This window comes from Danio aesculapii, chromosome 10 (genome assembly GCF_903798145.1).
Source record: "Danio aesculapii chromosome 10, fDanAes4.1, whole genome shotgun sequence".
In the NCBI taxonomy this organism is placed as follows: domain Eukaryota; kingdom Metazoa; phylum Chordata; class Actinopteri; order Cypriniformes; family Danionidae; genus Danio; species Danio aesculapii.
In genome coordinates, this window is record NC_079444.1 from 507,916 (window position 1) to 528,251 (window position 20,336).

Genomic DNA, 20,336 nt, shown 5'->3' on the forward strand with positions numbered 1-20,336 from the left:
TAAAAAAATTTTCATAATAGATATACATGTTTCTAAGTGTCGAAATTATTTTATTTTCTGACATTTTAATGACAAATTCAATTTGTACCGATGTATGTTGTAAAAAAAACGACAATCAAATGTCATGACAACTTATTTTTCTATGTTACTTTAACTTAGTTTGGAAAGTTAATCAGGTTAACATTAATCAGGTTAACATTTTAAGCGAAACAAATTTGAACTTGATGTTTTAAGTCGGCTTAATTGATGCAATTTAAAATGGCTTGTAAAGTTAAATTGGTTCAACTTAAAAATTGAAGTGAGCAACATATTTTTTGCAGTGTAGTTGAGGTCACAAAAACAGTTGCAGTTGGAAGGGCATCCCCTGTGTAAAACATATGCTGGATAAGTTAGCGGGTCATTCTGCTGCGGCGAGCCCTGATGAATAAAGGGACGAAGCCCAAGGAAAATGAATGAATGAATGTATTGTATTGTACATAGTTAAGCAAATGATGGTTGTCATAAACACACATAAAATCTCCTTCATTTTCATGTTATGTAATATTATAAGTGTTTTGTGAAAGTCTTATGAACACCCCGTCAAGTAAAGTCTTACCATTTCCTTTTTTGAATGTAAAATGAGTAGAGAAAGCATAAATGTATATTTGGCATTGTATCGCCTGTGTATTTGTGCTAAATTTGCTATGTCATGTGTAGAGCATAGTGAAGGATTTTGCCGCCCGCTGTGGAGAAATCCTGAAAGAGGCCATGAAATGGGCGCCATCGGTCACCAAATCACACCTACAGGTTTGACCTGCCATTAAAAATTGTACAAGATAATGCAGCAAAAGCATGTATTTTCCACATATCCTTCTCCGGAATGATTTGTAACATGGTCAATGCTTTTCCCCCGCAGGAATACCTGAATAAGCATCAGAACTGGCTGTCAGGTTTGTCTCAGCACACTGGTCTGGCGATGGCGACCGAAAGCATACTCAATTTCGCAGGATACAACCGACAGAGCACCAGTCTTGGTGTAAGATGACCACTTGTGTTTTAGCCCATGATGAAGGCTAGTCATGCACCGATCTTGATTTTTTTTATTTAAAATTGTGATTGCTGATTTTACAATCAAATTGGTAGGGGTAGTGGTGGATCGGTACACATTTATTACAAATAAAACCCTGAAAACTCGCATGTACATCAGTATTCAAAGCCTTTGCTCAATACTTTGTTGATGCACCTTTGGCAGCGATTACAGCCTCAAGTCTTTTTGAATGAGATGCCACAAGCTTGGAACACCTTTTCTTTGGGAATTTTTGCCCATTCCTCTTTGCAGAACCTCTCAAGCTCTATCTGGTTTTCTCAAAACGTAACGCCTGGCATTCACTCCGAAGAGTTCAAGTTTAGTCTCATCTGACCAGAGAATTTAGTTTCTTAAGGTCTGAGAGTACTTCAGATGCCTTTTGGCAAATTCCAGGTGGGGAGTGTCTTCCATCTGGCCACTCTACCCTACAGGCCTGATTGGTGGATTGCTGCACAGATGGTTGTCCTTCTGTAAGGTTCTCCTCTCTCCAAAGAAGAATGCTGGAGCTCAGACACAGTGACCATCAGGTTATTGATCACCTCCCCTGACTAAGGCCCTTCATCTCCGATCACTCAGCTTAGATGGCCGGCCAGCTCTAGGAAGAGTCCTGGTGGTTGAACATCTTCCACTTATGGATGATGGAGGCCGCTGTGCTCAGTGGAACTTTCAGAGTAGCAGAAATGTTTCTGTAACCTTCCCCAGCCTTGTGCCTCCAGACAATCCTGTCTCGGAGGTCTACAGACAATTCCTTTGTCTTCATGCTTGGTTTGTGCTTTGACATGCACTGTCAACCCTGGGACCTTATATAGACAGGTGCATGCCTTTTCAAATCATGTCCAATCAACTGAATTTACCACAGGTGAACTCTAATGAAGCTGCTGAAACATCTCAGGAATGATCAGTGGAAACAGAGTGTACCTGAGCTCAATTTAGAGCTTCACGGCAAAGCATGTGAATACTGATGTACATGTGATTTCACAGCTTTTTTATGTTTAATAAATTTACAACAATTTCAAAAACTCTTTTTTCACATTGTCATTATGGGGGATTGTGTGTAGGATGTTGAGGAAATCAATCAATTTAATCCATTTTGGAATCAGGCTGTTACATAAAAAATGTGAAAAACGTGAAGCGATATGAACACTTTCTAGATGTACTGTAAACCATTGAAGTGAAAAATTACATTCCAAAAATGGAATCAAATATAAAAGTTTTGTACACTCAGTATTTTGATTTGAACAAGTTTGAATCAAAAAATCGATTGGTGCATTTCTACTGAATTGATTTTGATATGAATTGACTAGTTTATCAGATTGCAAACAGTTAAGAAATGTCCTTAAAAGTTTGTTTTCCATCATCTCAGACCACTCAGCACTCCAAAAAATATAAACACATATCCTTACATATCAAATAATGATCAATTAGTTTTATTGAATTCATTTATTTAGACATTTAATTTTTGTAAATGAATAAAGGTGATTTTATCAAATAAAATGGGGGGAAAATTGCAATCCAAAATTACAATCAAATAGAAAAGCCTTATACAGGCAGTATTTAGATTTAATGTTGAAAATATCACACAACTGTGGAACTTTGTAGTGTAAATTCATCACGGTTTGGTTTGTATTCAAGTTTGGAATAAGTGAATAATGAATAAATTGAGAATGGATTGGTGCATTTCTACTGAATGGATTTATTAACTAGTCATTTAGATTGAAAACAGTCATTAAAAGTTTGTTCTCCATCATTTCAGACCACTCAGCTCACCGAGAGACCCGCATGTGTGAAGAAAGACTACTCCAACTTCATGGCCTCCCTTAACCTGAGAAACCGCTACGCTGGAGAGGTGCTGCTAAATAATGAAGCAGGGCTTTTTGTGTTTGTTTCAGCGAGTCTTACCTCCTGTGTCTCGTATGCAGGTCGCAGGGATGATCCATTTCTCCGAGGCCACGCGGAGCACGTCAGACCTGAATAAACTGATGATCCGACAGATGAATGAAGCTCTGGATGGAGGACAGCCCGAAGCCTTCACCGAAGCCCTGTTCAAGATGGCGGCGCTGTTGATCAGCTCCAGAGGCACATTTTACTGTATTTTTTACAAGTTATACACTAGCAGATAGTCAAATGTTTTAAAGGGACAGTTCAAACCAAAATTGAATCCAATTTTTAAACTTTATCTTCTGTCCAACACAAAGATATATACATATATACACTTTATTAGATACACCTGTCCAACTGCTTGTTAACGCAAATTTCTAATCAGCCATCCACATGGCAGCAACTCAATGCATTTAGGCATGTAGACATGGTCAAGACGATCTGCTGCAGGTCAAAGCGAGCATCAGAATGGGGAAGAAAGGGGATTTAAGAGACTTTGAACGTGGAATGGTTGATGGTGCCAGACGGGCTGCTCTGAGTATTTCAGAAACTGCTGATCTACTGGGATTTTCACGCACAACCGTCTCGAGGGTTTACAGAGAATGGTCCTGGCATATATGTGGACAGATATCGGATCCGTGATATCAAGATCACGGATACAAGCGGCTGAAATGAGCCGTTGGGGGGCGGGGGGCCCCCTAATATAATGATGGGGGAAACACTGTGGCTCTTAAATTTAAATCATTATAACAATATTTTAAAAATAAAAATGCTATTGAAAAGTGATGTTTTATGAATTATTAATCATAAATGGAATGAATCATGAATTATATCTTAAATTAGATATATTCACACAGTTCACAGGTGTTTATTTAGACAGTGCTTTCAAAGTCGTGTCGTGTTGTGTTGTGTTGTGTAGAATGGGACCCTCTGCTGTTACATCACCTGTGCTGGTCTCCATTAAAGATGTTTACTGAGAATGGCATGGAAACGGCTATAGCCTGCTGGGAATGGCTTCTGGCTGGAAGAACAGGAGTTGAAGTCCCGGTATGACATACATGTACATCTACAACTCTCTTTGAACCAGTATATTTTATTAGGTCACTTATATATATTAATAATAATAATAATAAACAATTGATCTTAAAATGGAACGAAAGACGTTATTTAATCTAAAAAATTATTGTGTAAGAGGGCTAATATTATTGACCTTAAAATGGTTTTACAAGAATTAAAAACTGCTTTTATTCTAGCTGAAATAAAACAAATAAGACTTTGTTCAGAAGAAAAAATATTATAGGAATTACTGTGAAAATTTCCTTGCTCTGTTAAACATAATTTGGGAAACATTTGAAAAAGAAATAAAAATTCACAAGAGGGCGAATCATTTTGACTTCAGCTGTGTAGTGTTATATTGCACAGCCCTGGTGGCCTTTTATATGCATAACAATATGTTTACATACTACAAATTCCTCTAATATTCTGCTTAAATTATTTCTCGTATGTTACATTAATAAGTTTAGACTGGGTTTGTGCTTTTCTGTGGTCAGTTCATGCGTGAGATGGCCGGCGCGTGGCAGATGACGGTGGATCTGAAGATGGGGCTGTTTTCTGATGCCCAGCTTGAGGCCGATCCCCTGGCGGCGTCCGAGGAAAGCCAGCCCATCCCCTGCCCGCCCGACGTCACGCCACACTACATCTGGATTGAGGTTACTTCCTCTTACCTTTCTGATCCGTTCAAGGCTTATGGGCATTTCCATAGCTGTGGATTTACCTGACCCCAAAGCTCCTTATGATACACACCTGAAAATAGCTCGAGGACTCTCCTCTGCTGCGTCGAGGGTTGGTCTTCAAATAGAACTCTTGTGGATATCACTTAATCAATTTTTTTTTTTCAATTTGCTAGATTCGTTTCCCTACAAAGCAGCTCGTTTTGTTTAGTCTGCTCTTGTTTTGCAAAAGGAAGTTTTGCATTTAATACTTTAGCATCGTGAATCATAGGAATAAATAAAAGTGGAAAACATAGAAAGCAGAAGAATCTAGAGGCCTCTGCCCTTCATTTAAGCCACTTCTGATACCAAATGATCAACTAGAAGTCCAGTTATTATTTGTTGTTGCTAAAACTTGGATAGACAACAAGACTTTTGTCAGGTAGTGTATTTAAAGACACACAGATGCGTTCTGTGTGAATGGCCAACCATTAAAATCTGTTTGTCCTGACACATTTCTGTTGTCCAAAATAGTACTAAGAAACAAAGAAGAACAAGAGAAGCAATAGAATGTACATGGAAGTATTGTTTATTTCGTCATTTTTCTTCCCATTAGTTTCTGGTGCAGCGGTTTGAGATCGCCAAGTACAGCAGCGCTGATCAGGTGGAGATTTTCGGCAGTCTTCTGCAAAGGTCTCTCTCTCTGAATGTCGGCAGCCCAAAAAGCAGTCTGAACCGCCATGTTGCAGCCATCGGACCGCGCTTCAGGTTAGCAACACTACACAATGCGGAAAATTTATTTTTAAAGATTTATTGGATAGTGTTGTTAAAATATCATCATTTTATTGTGTTCATCTATTTTTGTATAATTAATCATCTTTTTTAAGTACATGGGAAATCAAAACTAACCATATTGATTTTGTTAGCTCACATTGCTAGTTTTGTGGTGATGAATTCATCTGTGCATGTCATTGAGAACAAAAAACAATAGTTTGCTCTTTTAATCTTTAATTGAAATCTAAAAATGCACTTCCTGTTTGTTTTCAGTTACAATCTCAGATTAGGTCTGTCTGAGGTAGTGGGCATGGCTAACATACTTAACCACGCCCATCCAACTGTTTTGTTCTGTTCTGTTCAGAAATGATGAGGAGGTGGAGTTACATTGTAATAACTCTCCCCAAACCCTTTTCCAATCAGCTTGCGGTAGTAAACAAGCCACGCCCACTGTTTTCTCATTTAATATTTAGTTTCTCTAGGAACTGCGTCACAATATGACAAATAAAGCTGCAGCTTCCGGTTCATGAGGAAATGAAAAGTTTTTTATTTTAGTTAGTAAATTTGTTAGAACTTTTAGTTTAACTTTAACATCACAGAGCAAAACAGGCTTTTACAGTGTTTCTCCGCACAGGTTGTTGACGCTCGGACTTTCCCTCCTGCATTCTGATGTAGTGACCAACGCCACCATCCGTAACGTCTTAAGGGAAAAGATTTATTCCACTGCCTTCGACTATTTCAGGTACTGAATAGAGTTTTGTTGATAATGCTTTTAATGGAAAACAGGGGAAACTCTTCCAGAACTGTTTTACAAAGAAATACAGTTTGATCACTGCAAACAAAAGTTTCTTACTTTGAGTTTGTGTCTCATTTCTAGTCCAAATATCTAGAAATTCTTAAATCAAGAACTGTTCATGTATTCATTTTCTTTCTGCTTAGTCCGTTTATTGCCACAGTGGAATGACTGGGAAACATCCATACACACTTATTCACAGACATACACTACGGCCAATTTAGTCTAATCAATTCATCTATAGTGCATGTGTTTGGACTGTGGGGGAAACCGGAGCACCCAGAGGAAACCCACACCAACACAGGGAGAACATGCAAACTCTACACAGAAATGCCAACTGACCTAGCATGGGCCCGAACCAGCGACCTTGTTGCTGTGAGGCGACAGTCACAGTGCTAACCCCTGAGCCACAGTGTCACCAGAACTGTTTTTTAGACAAGTAAAACATATTATTTTGCCTTTAACTGCCTGCTCTACTAAATGGTTGACCATATTTTGAGAAAAATAAATTAAGAAAGTTATTATTTGAAAAGATCCATTATATTTCAGAATTTATTTACTTTTTTTAGCAGTTCTACTACTTGTCATGTCTTTATTAGTGAGATTTTTTAAAGGTATATTTTTGCATTTTGGTCTTTATTATGATAGGACACATTAGATATTGACTGGAAGTGAAGTTGGAAATAAAAAGGGACATGAGATCGGGAAAGGTTCGTTTTGGGACAATGAAACTGAAATGTCTGGTTTTAGAGCACAATAATTCATTAGTATGCTGGACCCATTAAGTGGCCAATACAGCATCAATTCATTTGAGGAATGATAGATTCAAGTCCTGCACAATGATCGTAAGGGATTTTGAGCCATATTGGCCAGGTCACTAAGTGATGCTGCTGGAGGAAAACGTTTCCTGACTCGCTCCTCCAAAACACACCAAAGTGGCTCAATAATATTATGTCTGGTAACTGTGCGGGCCATGGGAGATAATCAACTTCACTTTTGTGTGAACCCCACTTTGGGAACCACTGAACTAGACTAAACATGACAGAACAAAACTGTGCTCTGATATAAATATCATTTATTGCTCCAAATCTCCCAGTAATCCGTCTTGGAGTCGGACATGTCGCAAATATTGCTGCAAATTTTGAGAACTCCCCAGTCCACCCAAGGTGTAAATCGAGGAGAAACACTAAACGTATGTTGCAAACTGATCGTGGTTTGATATTGGTGGACACCAGTAAACACAAGGAAACATCATCAGATGCAGAAGAGATGCATTTGAAGCGGGAGGAAAAATCTTTCCATTAAAGTGTGTGAAGACACAATTGACAATGTATTTATAATAAAAAAAGAATCGTATGTTTTGCTTTATGGTGAATAAATGTTTAGGAGGCCTATTATACCCCTTTTTACATGATGTAAAATAAGTCTGGTGTCTCTAGCATGTGAAGTTTCAGATCAAAATACCACACAAATAATTTTTTGCAACTTTGAAACTGACCCTTTTATCCTAATTGTGCCATTTTGGTGACTGTCGCTTTAAATTCAAATGAGGTTCTTCTCTTTTCAAAAGAGGGCGGAGCCACAAATGCCTGTGTGTCAGCATAGTGGCAGATTCAAGACAAGACTAATGTCCTTTGCTAATGAGGGAGGGATCATCACTAGTGGGCGGGGCTTTCCCCCTCTGATGACACGTACGTAGGGAGAATGTCAATCAAAGTGATTCTGCAGACTCGTTCAATCAAGTGTCATTATAGGAAATAGAAACAATCCATTTTTACAATAACAGGCTGGCCATATTAACACTCTGTTGCCACACAGCTGTGTTTAAACCCCCTATAAAAGAGATTTTTGCATAAAAGCTCCCCTTTTGATTCTAATATATTGTTTTATTTGTTTCAGTGTGGCATCGAAGTTCCCCACCCAGGGAGACAAGCGTCTGCGCGAGGACATCAGCATCATGATCCGCTTCTACGCCAGCATCCTCTCCGACAAGAAGTACCTAGGTGCTAGCCTGCTCGTGCCACCTGGTGAGCTCGGTGCCAATCCCCCTCAAAGCTCCCTATCTGCCGGGATTTTCGGATCGCTTATCGTTTCCAGCACTTCTCCGATATCGATCTTAAGTAAGCCTCTACTTGCTCCCACTGTGCGACTACAGTGCGGCAGGAGCATGTGAATGCGGTTTCAAATTAGCATGACCGCCAATTTGAAACCCATAATACAAAACTGCACGGCAATCATCCGGACGGCCAGATTGATCAATTTGACGCCAAGCGCAAATTGAGAAATGCAACCGTCCCATCTTACCCCACCCCCCACCCGACCCGTACCGCCACCACCCTTCATTGTAGAAGAACATGATCTCATCGCTTCTCATGTAAAATGCATGATCATTTCAGTACCAGAGAACTAGTTGAGAGTCCATTCGTCCCTTAAAGCAGTGTTTCCCAACCCTGTTCCTAAAGGCACACCAACAGCACATACTTATCTGGTCAATTAGCTTCAGGTTTGGAGTCTCTTCTTATGTTCTGATGAGTTGATTCAGGTGTGTTTGATTAGGTTAAGATTGTGTGCTGTTGGTGTGCCTTCAGGAACAGGGTTGGGAAACACTGCCTTAAAGCCTCTCCATCGTGTGATGTGCTACACAGCCAGACGGCACCACAAATCAAGCTGCTTCGCTTGGTATTTACTCGTCGACTGTATAATTTGCAGGCTTCTCTTCCTCGGATGCTGTGTGTTAATTATTCATTAACGCAAATGGGAATAGGAAAGGAGGAAAAAGTGCTGGAATGATGGAAGAAAATAGTAGTTAAATGGGGCTAACTAATTTCTTTAATTGGGGTAAATAAATGAATTTACTTTACAGTTGATGAGGTGAATCTTAAGGATCCTGTAAAGAACATGTCCAGGTCATAGTCCACCCCTAAGTCAGAAGACATAAATCTCAATATGTATTTTATAAAAATAAAATTTAATATTTTGGGGGGAATTGTTTTATTTTTATTAGTGTTTTGTTTTTGCATTAAAATAATTTTCTCTCATCAAAAGACTTTATAATTCAAAATCTGTGTCATTTATTTATTTATTCATTTATTTATTTATTTATTTTAATTAAATTATGTATTTATTTATTTTTATTTTAAAGTTTTTATTTTTATTTATTTTTTATTTATTTATTTATTTTTGAGTATTTATTTATTTATATTTATACATTTATTTATTTGTAAATATTTATTTATTTTATTTATTTGTTTATTTTAAGTGTTTGTTTATTTATTTACATTTATTTATTTATTTTTAAGTATTTATTTTTATTTATTTGTTTATTTTAAGTATGTATTTATTTATATTTATGTATTTATTTATTTTAAAATATTTATTTATTTATTTTATTTATTTGTTTATTTTAAGTGTTTGTTTATTTATTTACATTTATTTATTTATTTTTAAGTATTTATTTTATTTATTTGCTTATTTTAAGTATTTATTTATTTATATTTATACATTTATTTATTTTTAAATATTTATTTATTTTATTTATTTGTTTATTTTAAGTGTTTGTTTAATTATGTACATTTATTTATTTATTTTTAAGTATTCATTTTATTGTTTATTTTTAAGTATTTATTTATATATATGTATTTATTTATTTTTAAGTATTTATTTATTTATATTTATGTATTTATTTACTTTTATTTATATTGATTAATTTTATTTATTTATTATAATTTATTTATTATTATAAAATAAATTATTATATTTAATTAAATATTAATAATATTATATTTTATTCTGTTTACTATTTATTTTTATTTAATTTTAAAAAGTGCTATTTGTTTCTCCACTAAAAAATGTTATAAGAAAAAAAACTATTTTATAAAATATGTGTAAAATATTTACTTGCGTCATTTCATAGACGTAGTAAAATTTTTATTATTACCACTACAGCATTTCAATACAAATCCAAAGAGATTTATTTGCATTAATGCAATAAAAACACTGAATTGTATGAATTTTCGGTAACACTTTACAATAAAGTCAATAAACTATTAGTTAATGTATTTACAAACATGAACAAACAGTACATTCATTACAGTATTTATTCATCTTTGTTAATATTAGCTAATGTAAATAAAGTAGTTCATGCTAACTGACAGTGCTTTAACTAATGTAAACAAGCAGGAATTAAGCTCAGTTTGTTCATTAATGTTAGTAAATACATAAACTATCATCAACCAATGAAACCTCATTGTGTGAGCAAATTTGCTTTATGCAAAATAATGTTCCTTTTTTTGTCTATTTGTTTTAGTTTTGGGGTGAAATATGACCTGCAGACACACTTTTGGAGATTCACTAAAGTAATTTAAGTGTTTAGTTCTAGAAAACGAAGTAAAAACAGGGTTCCCATGCTTCTTGAGGATCAGACATATGGATCCAAGACTTGGAAAGTACTTAAAAACAAACATAAGTCCTTGAAAGTGCTTGAATTAAATTAGAAATTAAATGTGTTTATGGTTTTATTTCAACAGTTGTACTCAGTTTTTATGAACAGAATGAAAAAACTGAGAAATTCCTATATTAAAAGACTTACATTTAAATCTTGTACAATACACTGACAAATAATGCACATTTTATCAATATTTCAGTAACGTCATTTGAATATCAGTGTTGAATTCAAAGGTCTTTGAACATGACTGTTTAAAAATGGTCACTTTATGAAAATCACACAGTACAGGAAGGACTATCATGGTGCTATATACTGTATGGTGAGGTATGAATTAGTGCCTGATGAAAATGAACGGTGCTTTAAAAAGTCCTTGAATCTTCTGTGCATGAAAGCGTGGGAGCCCTGTAAAAATCTGCAAAGTCCTCGTCTTGATGCCGTTTCCTTTGGCAGACAACCAGGACCCATCACTGAACAGCCTGTCCGTGATGAACGCCACCGACCCCCGGAACAACATGGACATGACGGTGGGCTCCCGCCAGCAGAGCGCTCAGGGCTGGATCAACACGTACCCCCTGTCCAGCGGCATGTCCACCACCTCCAAGAAATCAGGTACACGCCTGGCCTGTTCGCTCATCCTGATTCGTTTTAATGGTTTAATCTGTTAAACCGATGTACACCTGCTAATGCCGTCAAATGCTTGTTAGGGGTCAGCGCTGTAATTAGCCGAACGATAAATGGTTTCTGAGCTAATGGATGCTAAAGTTAGCGTCACAGATTTGAGTGTTGTTTTTGAAGAGTCAATGGCAAGCTAATTCAAGTCCTGGCTGGGTCAGTTGGCATTTCTGTGTGGAGTTTGCATGTTCTCCCCGTGTTGGTGTGGGTTTCCTCCGGGTGCTCCGGTTTCCCCCACAGTCCAAACACATGCGCTATAGGGGAATTGATTAAACTAAATTGGACGTAGTGAGCAGTATGAGTGTGTGTGAATGATTGAGTTGCAGCTGGAAGGGCATCCACAGTGTAAAACATATGCTGGATAAGTTGGTGGTTCATTCCGCTGTGGTGACCCTTGATGAATAAAAGGACTAAGCTGAAGGAAAATAAATGAATGAGCTTAATCGGTTTGTCTCATGTCTTCATTCACTGTAGGCATGTCCAAAAAAAGCAACAGAGGAACCCAGCTGCACAAGTACTACATGAAACGCAGGACGTTACTGTTGGCTTTGCTGGTAGGGACATCTTTTCCTCACCTGGCCTCCTGTTAAACATTAAGCTCCTGTGTTTTGAGTTTTCCTGCACCTTTTCTTTCCTGGCAGGCCAGCGAGATCGAGAGACTGAGCACATGGTACAACCCGCTGTCCACACAGGAGCTGGCCATACCCACCGAGCAGTCTGTGGAAACCAGCATCTCCAACTGGAGGTCCAAGTACATCAACCTGACTGAGAAACAGTGGAAGGATAATGTCAATTTGGCCTGGAGTATCGCTCCTTACCTGGCCTTGCAGCTTCCGGCAAGGTACGCCAACAACAAGGCTGTCCCAAACCATAATGAGCTGCCTGCGTAGACCGCATTATAAGACATTGTGGTTATGCTTTATGATGAAGTAAAGCCTGTCTTCAAAAATATGCAAAAGAACTGGACCCATTTAAACAAATTTCAGCTGTTTTTAAGTCCCAGAATGTATTGTCAGATTAAAATAGATCATTTTAAACTCTTGTCATATCAAAAACCACATAAAAAAATTGAAATCGTTGCTTTTTTTTGATTATTGACAATTTTTCAAATAAATTAAATAATCAATAAACATAGAATAATAATTATGAATAAAACCAATAATAAAACCAGGGGTGATGCTAGACATAAAGCTCTACTGGGGCACACACCCCCTTCTCCCCGCCCCCCTCGAAAATAAATAAATAAATAAATTAATTAAAAAATATATATATATGAAATCAATACAAAACAAATATTTATTATAAATAAAAGTATTTTTGTTATGATAAAATTATTATTCTAAATAATCTTAAATGTAACTGGAAAACAGTGTTGACACAACTGGAGTGATGCTAAGATCATTTAGGAAATCTTTTGCATGAATATTAATTTCATTTGACTGAAATTCTATAGAAAATTCAATAAAATACAAGAAAAAGATGTTTTCTAGAATTATTTGTTGTCTTTGACTCATGGCAGAGAGTTAGGTGTATTAAGTCTTACCTCCCTGACTCGTCATCGCTCCTTTTTGCTTCATACATAAGAAATCTATCAGGAGGCGCGCTTAGTAAGATCACCATCGTATTGTTGACTTGCAAAACAAAAAAAAGCCTGCTACGCCGGATTGACAACACATGAGCGGCGCGTGAGCAGCAGGTTTTTTTGGCGTGAATGTAACTACCGGGACTCGCACCAGGAGAAGAGCAACGTGCGAGAGGTGCGGGGGTTCTCTGCACACACGCGGAGATGCGTCAGTTTGCTTTGTAATTAAACACATTGCCTTCACCAGTGTTGGTTCGGTTGCACATAGAGAATAACGTCTTTATTCTGGAATTACCACTCTTAATAAATACACTTGCATATGAAGTAAATCATATCTCAAAGCATTTACTGGGGCACTGACGATTTTTACTGGGGAACGTGCCCCAGTAAATTGGGTCTAGCGACGCCCCTGAATAAAAAATCAAATCATGGTCATTTGCTACCTACTAAATGGTTTAATTTTTACAAATGCTGTTTTTTTCAGCCGTTTTTTTTTTTGTGATGACATTTTTTACAGTTATAATTATGCATATTTCCAAAAAACTTTACTAAACAAAATTTTTCCTTTATTGTAGGGAGAAAAACATCATTTAATTTTATTTTCATTTCTTTATTTGTTTATTAAAATCTCATCAGAATTACTCACAAACTCAGAAAGAAGGAAAACTAAAAATCCTCAATGAAAGTACAGTATAATAATAAGAAGAATTATGAATAAAACCTCAAAACCTGGTCATTTACTACCTATTAAATGGTTTAATTTTAACAAATGCTGTTTATTTTTCAGCCATTTTTTTGTAATGACATTTTTTGCAATTAGAATTATGCATATTTCCAAAAACAAAACTTGTCATTTAATATAGGGGAAAAAACATGGTTTTATTTTATTTATCTGTTCATTAAAATCTAATCAGAATTACTCACAAACTGAGGGGGGAAATCCTCAATGAAGCTTTAATAGGAATAAGAATTATAAATAAAACCTCAAAACATGATCATTTACTACCTTCTAAATTGTTTTGTTTTAACAAATGCTATTTTTCTGTGATTAATTAAAAAAAAAAAAGATAATTATGCATATTTCCCAAACCTTCCAAAAACAAAACTTTTCATTTAATGTGTGTGTGGGGGGGATGGGGGGTATTTTATTATATATTTTATTATTGACAATTTTGTGAATAAATCAAATCATCAATAGAAGTAGAGTAAGAGTTATGAATAAAACCTCAAAACATGGGAATTTGCAATCTTCTAATGACGTTTTTTATAATTATGCAGTTTTGCAGAACCTTTCAAAAACAATTTGTTTTGTTTAATGTGTGGAAAAACGTCACTTTATTTTATTTTATTTTATTTTATTTTATTTTGCAGTTGTTTTTTCAGTATGTATCCTTTTTCTTGTAATCTTCATTGTGACAAAATCTTTGTCATCAACTATAAAAATAGTTGTTTAATGTTTAAGGAAAATATTTTGTTTTGTTTTATTTTATTTTATTTTATTTTATTTTATTTTTTTATTTAATTTTAAATTTTTATTTAATTTGATTTTGTTTTATTTTATTTTATTTTATTTTAATTTGTTTTATTTTATTTTATTTTATTTTATTTTGTTATTTAATTTTTAAATTTTATTTAATTTTGTTTTATTTTAATTTAATTTGGTTTATTTTATTTTATTTTATTTTAATTTATTTTGTTTTATTTTATTTTATTTTAATTTATTTTGTTTTATTGTATTGTATTTTATTTTATTTTATTATCTGGTCATTAAAGTCTAATATAATTACCCACAAACTGGGCAAAAAAACATTATAATTTGAGAATTTAAATGTCATTAAAAGTCACAATGCGATGAAACATTTTCTTTTTTTTAAGTATTTGTTCTTTCATGTGTCATTTCTGAAGAATGCAATCCCAGAATGCACTACAGTAGGTTAACAAACAAACAAAAAAATATATATATTTGTTCATTAGAGGATCACAATATTTGATTTAGTCCAAGCAGCAAAAGCATTTTGGGAAAAGAGCTCATGTTTTTTCATCTCTGTGTGTGTGTGTGTGTGTGTGTGTGTGTGTGTGTGTGTGTGTGTGTGTGTGTGTGTGTGTGTGGGACCTTATGACATGTTTTGTAGGTTCAAAAATGCAGACGCCATTGTGGCAGAAGTGACCCGTCTGGTTCGGCTGGATCCTGGTGCTGTCAGCGATGTGCCAGAGGCAGTTAAGGTTAGAGATGCTGCTCAACCACAAACTAAGTACGACCACAGCATGTTAGGAATCACACTCCAGTGCTCCTTTATGTGCTTTATCCATAGTTCCTGGTGACGTGGCACACCATTGATGCGGATTCTCCAGAGCTGAGCCACATCTTGTGCTGGGCTCCTGCAGATCCTCCAACCGGACTGTCGTATTTCTCCAGCATGTATCCTCCTCATCCGCTCACTGCTCAGTATGGAGTCAAAGTCCTTCGCTCTTTTCCTCCTGTACGTACCAGTAGGGCGGCGCTCTAGACTTGATCTTTTATGCCAACAGGTCTCTATGCTTGTGGCTCTGAAGGTTCCTATTGTCAGATGATATTTGAAGATGTTTGTAGTTCTTCTGCTGGCTATTTAAAAAAAAAAACTGCATATCTGTATACTTGGAGCATTTAATTATGTATTCAAATAAATAATATTATATGATTAAATCAGTTATTTAAATATAAGTACTTATGTTCATTATAGAAATGGTTTATATTTCATTTAATATTTAACAAAGGAATAAATAAGTATGTAAATACATGTCATATATATGATGAAAAATATTTACAAATAAATAAATATATATAAAAAAAATCTAAATATGTTTTATTTATATTAATAAATAAATGTATTAATAATTAATAAATACATTGTATTTATAATAATTTGCTTAAGCTTTTTTAAGTAGAAATTTCTATTTCTACCCAATTATAGTATTTCAGAAAATTAAAGGAAAAATATATTAAATAGAATATTATAAACTTATTATTATTGTTGTTTTTTTTTAAAGTACAGAAAACAAATGTAATCTTTATTTTAAAAATCTAATTTTATTTACATTAACATTTTTAACTTTTACAGTAAGAACACTTTCTATTCAAAGAAAGTATATATACTTGGGGGTGCAATTTAAATGCATTAAATTAGACATATAAAGATAAATATTTATTGATTTAATCACTTAAACATAGGTATTTATATTCATTCTGTAAATTGTTTATATTTAATTTAATGTTTATTGCATAAGTACTTTTGAATTTTATTCTATTTAAAATATTTAGCAGATGATGTTAAACAGAGCAAGGACATTTTCACAGTATGTCTGATAATATTTTTTCTTCTGTAGAATGTCCAGATTAGTTTTATTTTGGCTAGAATAAAAGCAATAAACATCTAATTGTGTTTACATTAACATTTTTAGCTTTTTTGGTTTGAACACTTTCTATTAAAGAAAGTATATATACCCGGTGCTGCAATTTAAATGCATTTAAACATAAATAATTTTATTTGATTTAATAAGTTACTTAAATATTGGTATTTATATTTATTCTGTACATTGTTTATATTTAATTTAATATTTAATAAATAAATAAGTACATAAATACATTTTATATATGATGGAAAAAGATATAAATATTTACAAATGAATGAAAAAAAAAAATATATATATATATATATATATATTTATTATTTTTTATTTTTTGTAGTAATTTCCATTTCTTCCAATTAAAGTATTTTAGAGAATTAATTTAGAGAAATTATGTTTATTGAATAGATTATAAACAAAATTATTATTGGGGGTGACTCAGTGGTCAGCACTGTTGGCTCACAAGAAGGTTGCTGGTTAGAGCCCTGGCTTAGTCAGTTGGCATTTCTGTGTAGGGATTTGGCATGTTCTCCCTGTGTTGGCGTGAGTTTCCTCCGAGTGCTCCGGTTTCCCCCACAGTCCAAACACATGCGCTATCGATGAATTGAATAAACTAAATTAACGTGTGTTTGTGAATAAGTGTGTATGGATGTTTCCCAGTACTGGATTGCAGCTGGAAGGGCATCCGCTGTGTAAAGCATATGCTGAATAAGTTGGCGGTTCATTCCGCTGTGGCGACCCCTGATGAATAAATGGACTTAGCCGAAGGAAAATGAATGAATAATATCATTAGGGGTTTTTTAAGTCCACAAAACAAATATATTCTTTATTTTTAAAGCAAAATTATTTTATTAAAATAAGCTTTGTTTAATTTTAATTAATTTTATTAATATAATCTTATTATATAGCTTTTTTTTTAAACATTAGCTTGACTTGTACAGTTACAAATTACTGAGATATTAAAAATCCTGCTCAAGGGGGAATTAAAATATGAACAAAACAAGACACATTTAGATTTTTAGAAGTTTAGCTTATTTTAATAAATATTTAGTCTCATTTTAAATCATTTTAATCCACACTGAGTTCCCCTGAAGCATTGAAGCATTTAACTTGATGTCAAATATTTGTCAGCTTTTGTGGTTTAGCAACAGTTTCCACTGACATGACTAGACTAGACACTTTTGAAACTGACAAACACTCCACTCAAAAGTAGACGTTTCGATAAATGTTCCTGCGTTAAACACCTCAAACAGTTTATAAAAGTGCTCCTCATGTTGTCGTCCTCATGTGAGGTACAGGTTGGAGTTTTCTCCTTTATGTTTGACTGATTTACAACTTGCTTTTCTCTTACAGGATGCCATTTTGTTTTACATTCCTCAAATCGTTCAGGCGCTGCGCTACGACAAGGTGAGAAGGACTGACCTCCGACCTCTCCTGAACTACCTCTCCCTTTTCTTCACAAAGCGTTGGTTTTGATGTGACTCTTGCGCCCCTGGGCTGTTATTAACATCTGTCTTGGGCTTTTTGCAGATGGGTTACGTGCGCGAGTACATCCTGTGGGCCGCGCAGAAGTCGCAGCTCCTCGCACATCAGTTCATATGGAACATGAAGACCAACATCTTTCTGGATGAAGAGGGACACCAGAAAGACCGTACGTACTCCATTCTGAATGGGTTTGGGTACTCTGCGTTTTCGGTCAGATTAGTCCAGCATTTCATCCCAAAAAACGAAATAAGCAGCTCAGCTCTCAAAACATAGTAAACATAGTAAGTGTTTTTATGTACACACACACACACACACACACACACTATAATCTGCTGTTTTTACTCCACAGAGCTTCATAAAAAGCCAGAAACTATTTTGCACAGGCCTATCTAAAGGGTTCATTCATTTTCTTTTCGGCTTAGTCCCTTTATTAATCTGGGAACGCCACAGAGGAATGAACCGTCAATTTATCCAGCATATGTTTTACACAGCGGATGCCCTTCCAGCTGCAATCCAACATTTTTAAAGCAAAATAATTGTATTAAAATAAGCTTTGTTTAATTTTAATTAATTTTATTAATATAATCTTATTATATAAGTTTTTTTTAAACATTAGCTTGACTTGTACAGTTACAAATTACTGAGATATTAAAAATCCTGCTCAAGGGGGAATTAAAATATGAACAAAACAAGACACATTTAGATTTTTAGAAGTTTAGCTTATTTAAATAAATATTTAGTCTCATTTTAAATCATTTTAAATCAACACTGGGAAACACCCACACACTCTTGCACATATATATATATATGCGTGTGTATATGTATGTATGTGTATATGTATGTATGTATATATATGTATATATATATATATATATATATATATATATATATATATATATATATATATATATATATATATATATATATATATATATATATATATACAGTTGAAGTCAGAATTATTAGCCCTCTTTGAATTTTTTGTCTTTTTTAAATATTTCCCAAATGATGTTTAACAGAGCAATGAAATTTTCACAGTATGTCTGATAATATTTTTTCTTCTGGAGAAAGTCTTATTTGTTTTGTTTTGGCTAAAATAAAAGCAGTTTTTTATTTTTCTTAAACACCATTTTAAGGTCAAAATTATTAGCCCTTTTAAACTTTTTTAGATAGCCTACAGAATAAACCATCATTATACAAAAACTTGCCTACCTAGTTAACCTAGTTAAGCCTTTAAATGTCACTTTAAGCTGTATAGAAATGTCTTGAAGAATATCTAGTCTAATATTATTTACTGTCATCATGACAAAGAGAAAATAAATCAGTTATTAGAGATGAGTTAATAAAACTATTATGATTAGAAATGTGTTGATAAAAATCTGCTTTCTGTTACACCAAAATTGGGAAAAAAAAGTAAACGGGGGGGCTAATAATTCAGTTGACTTCATTAATTCAGCTGTATATTTGTGTGTGTGTAAAAAAAAAAAAAGAAGTAAAAATAGGCCTGTTGGTTAGAAAATATCAATGAAAAATAAGTGTTTCCTGTGTACACCATTTAGACAGTTTGTATAATTTTTGATACCATTTTAATATTTCTAACACATTCATATTGGGGTGTGGTGCAGCGGACATCGGTGAACTTCTGGAGCAGATGGTGGAAGAGATCACGCGCTCTCTATCAGGTCCGGCTAAAGACTTCTATCAGCGCGAGTTTGACTTCTTCAACAAGATCACCAATGTCTCCGCCATCATCAAGTATGTTTTGCTTAAAGTAAATTGATTTAATCTAGGAGAAAACCAGTCATTATAACCAGTAGAGTATTGGTCATATTTATATCAGTATAAATGATCATTGTTTATATTAGCAAGCTAACCTTTCTAGAAAGCTACCCAATCGATTCAATACACATCCAATCACCAACAATACATCTCAATACAACTTTAAGCAAATCTACATTCATTACTAATATTATAACAGTGTGTTGTGCAGGCCTTTAGTTTATTAAAGTTTTAAAGAGTTTTGTTATGAGTTAAGTTATGTTGGGTCTGCTTGATTTGACAGATTATTTAGAAATTATTTAGAAATTAGAAAGGCAAAGAAATAACTAATTATAATGCCCTTCTTGATGAGGCAAGTAAATTATTATTATTTTCTGCTGCACCATGAGAGAAATCCTTAGGTTTTAGCCCTATATAAGCCTAAAATTTAATGGCCTTAAAAAGGTCTAAGCGTGCTGTTTGTGTTTTCCAGGCCTGTTCCCAAAGGAGACGAGAGGAAGAGAGCGTGTCTGAAGGCGCTGTCAGAAATCAAAGTTCAGCCAGGTCTGCAATCACTCATTTCAAGAGAAATCTCAATAGTTTGTGTAATTGAGCTTTAAAAATGGGACCTGGATGTTTGTGTCGTTTATTTGAATCTGTGTTTCCTACTTCTGTAATCAGGATGTTATCTGCCAAGCAATCCAGAAGCAATCGTCCTCGATATCGACTACAAGTCAGGAACGCCCATGCAGAGGTATCACCGTTCTTCTCACGCGATCAACTTTTGGATT

At 34.4% G+C, this 20,336-nt stretch overlaps 1 protein-coding gene across 4 annotated transcripts in view; it reads left to right on the top strand.

Annotated features, from left to right (window-relative positions):
• pi4kaa (phosphatidylinositol 4-kinase, catalytic, alpha a) overlaps positions 1-20,336 on the top strand; it is a 56,157-nt gene that overhangs the window by 26,205 nt on the left and 9,616 nt on the right. For 2 of the 4 annotated variants that reach the window (XM_056466447.1, XM_056466448.1), the window contains exons 28-46: positions 697-786; positions 896-1,015; positions 2,820-2,912; positions 2,986-3,142; positions 3,864-3,991; positions 4,495-4,653; positions 5,270-5,421; positions 6,062-6,169; positions 8,120-8,340; positions 11,115-11,273; positions 11,811-11,890; positions 11,978-12,177; positions 15,051-15,141; positions 15,231-15,398; positions 17,656-17,709; positions 17,833-17,953; positions 19,413-19,542; positions 20,039-20,109; positions 20,227-20,299. In XM_056466447.1, coding sequence (XP_056322422.1) covers positions 697-786; positions 896-1,015; positions 2,820-2,912; positions 2,986-3,142; positions 3,864-3,991; positions 4,495-4,653; positions 5,270-5,421; positions 6,062-6,169; positions 8,120-8,340; positions 11,115-11,273; positions 11,811-11,890; positions 11,978-12,177; positions 15,051-15,141; positions 15,231-15,398; positions 17,656-17,709; positions 17,833-17,953; positions 19,413-19,542; positions 20,039-20,109; positions 20,227-20,299 — 2,375 coding nt within the window. The remainder of the gene's footprint in view (positions 1-696; positions 787-895; positions 1,016-2,819; positions 2,913-2,985; positions 3,143-3,863; positions 3,992-4,494; positions 4,654-5,269; positions 5,422-6,061; positions 6,170-8,119; positions 8,341-11,114; positions 11,274-11,810; positions 11,891-11,977; positions 12,178-15,050; positions 15,142-15,230; positions 15,399-17,655; positions 17,710-17,832; positions 17,954-19,412; positions 19,543-20,038; positions 20,110-20,226; positions 20,300-20,336) is intronic. The other 2 variants (XM_056466449.1, XM_056466450.1) reach the window with 1 other exon arrangement.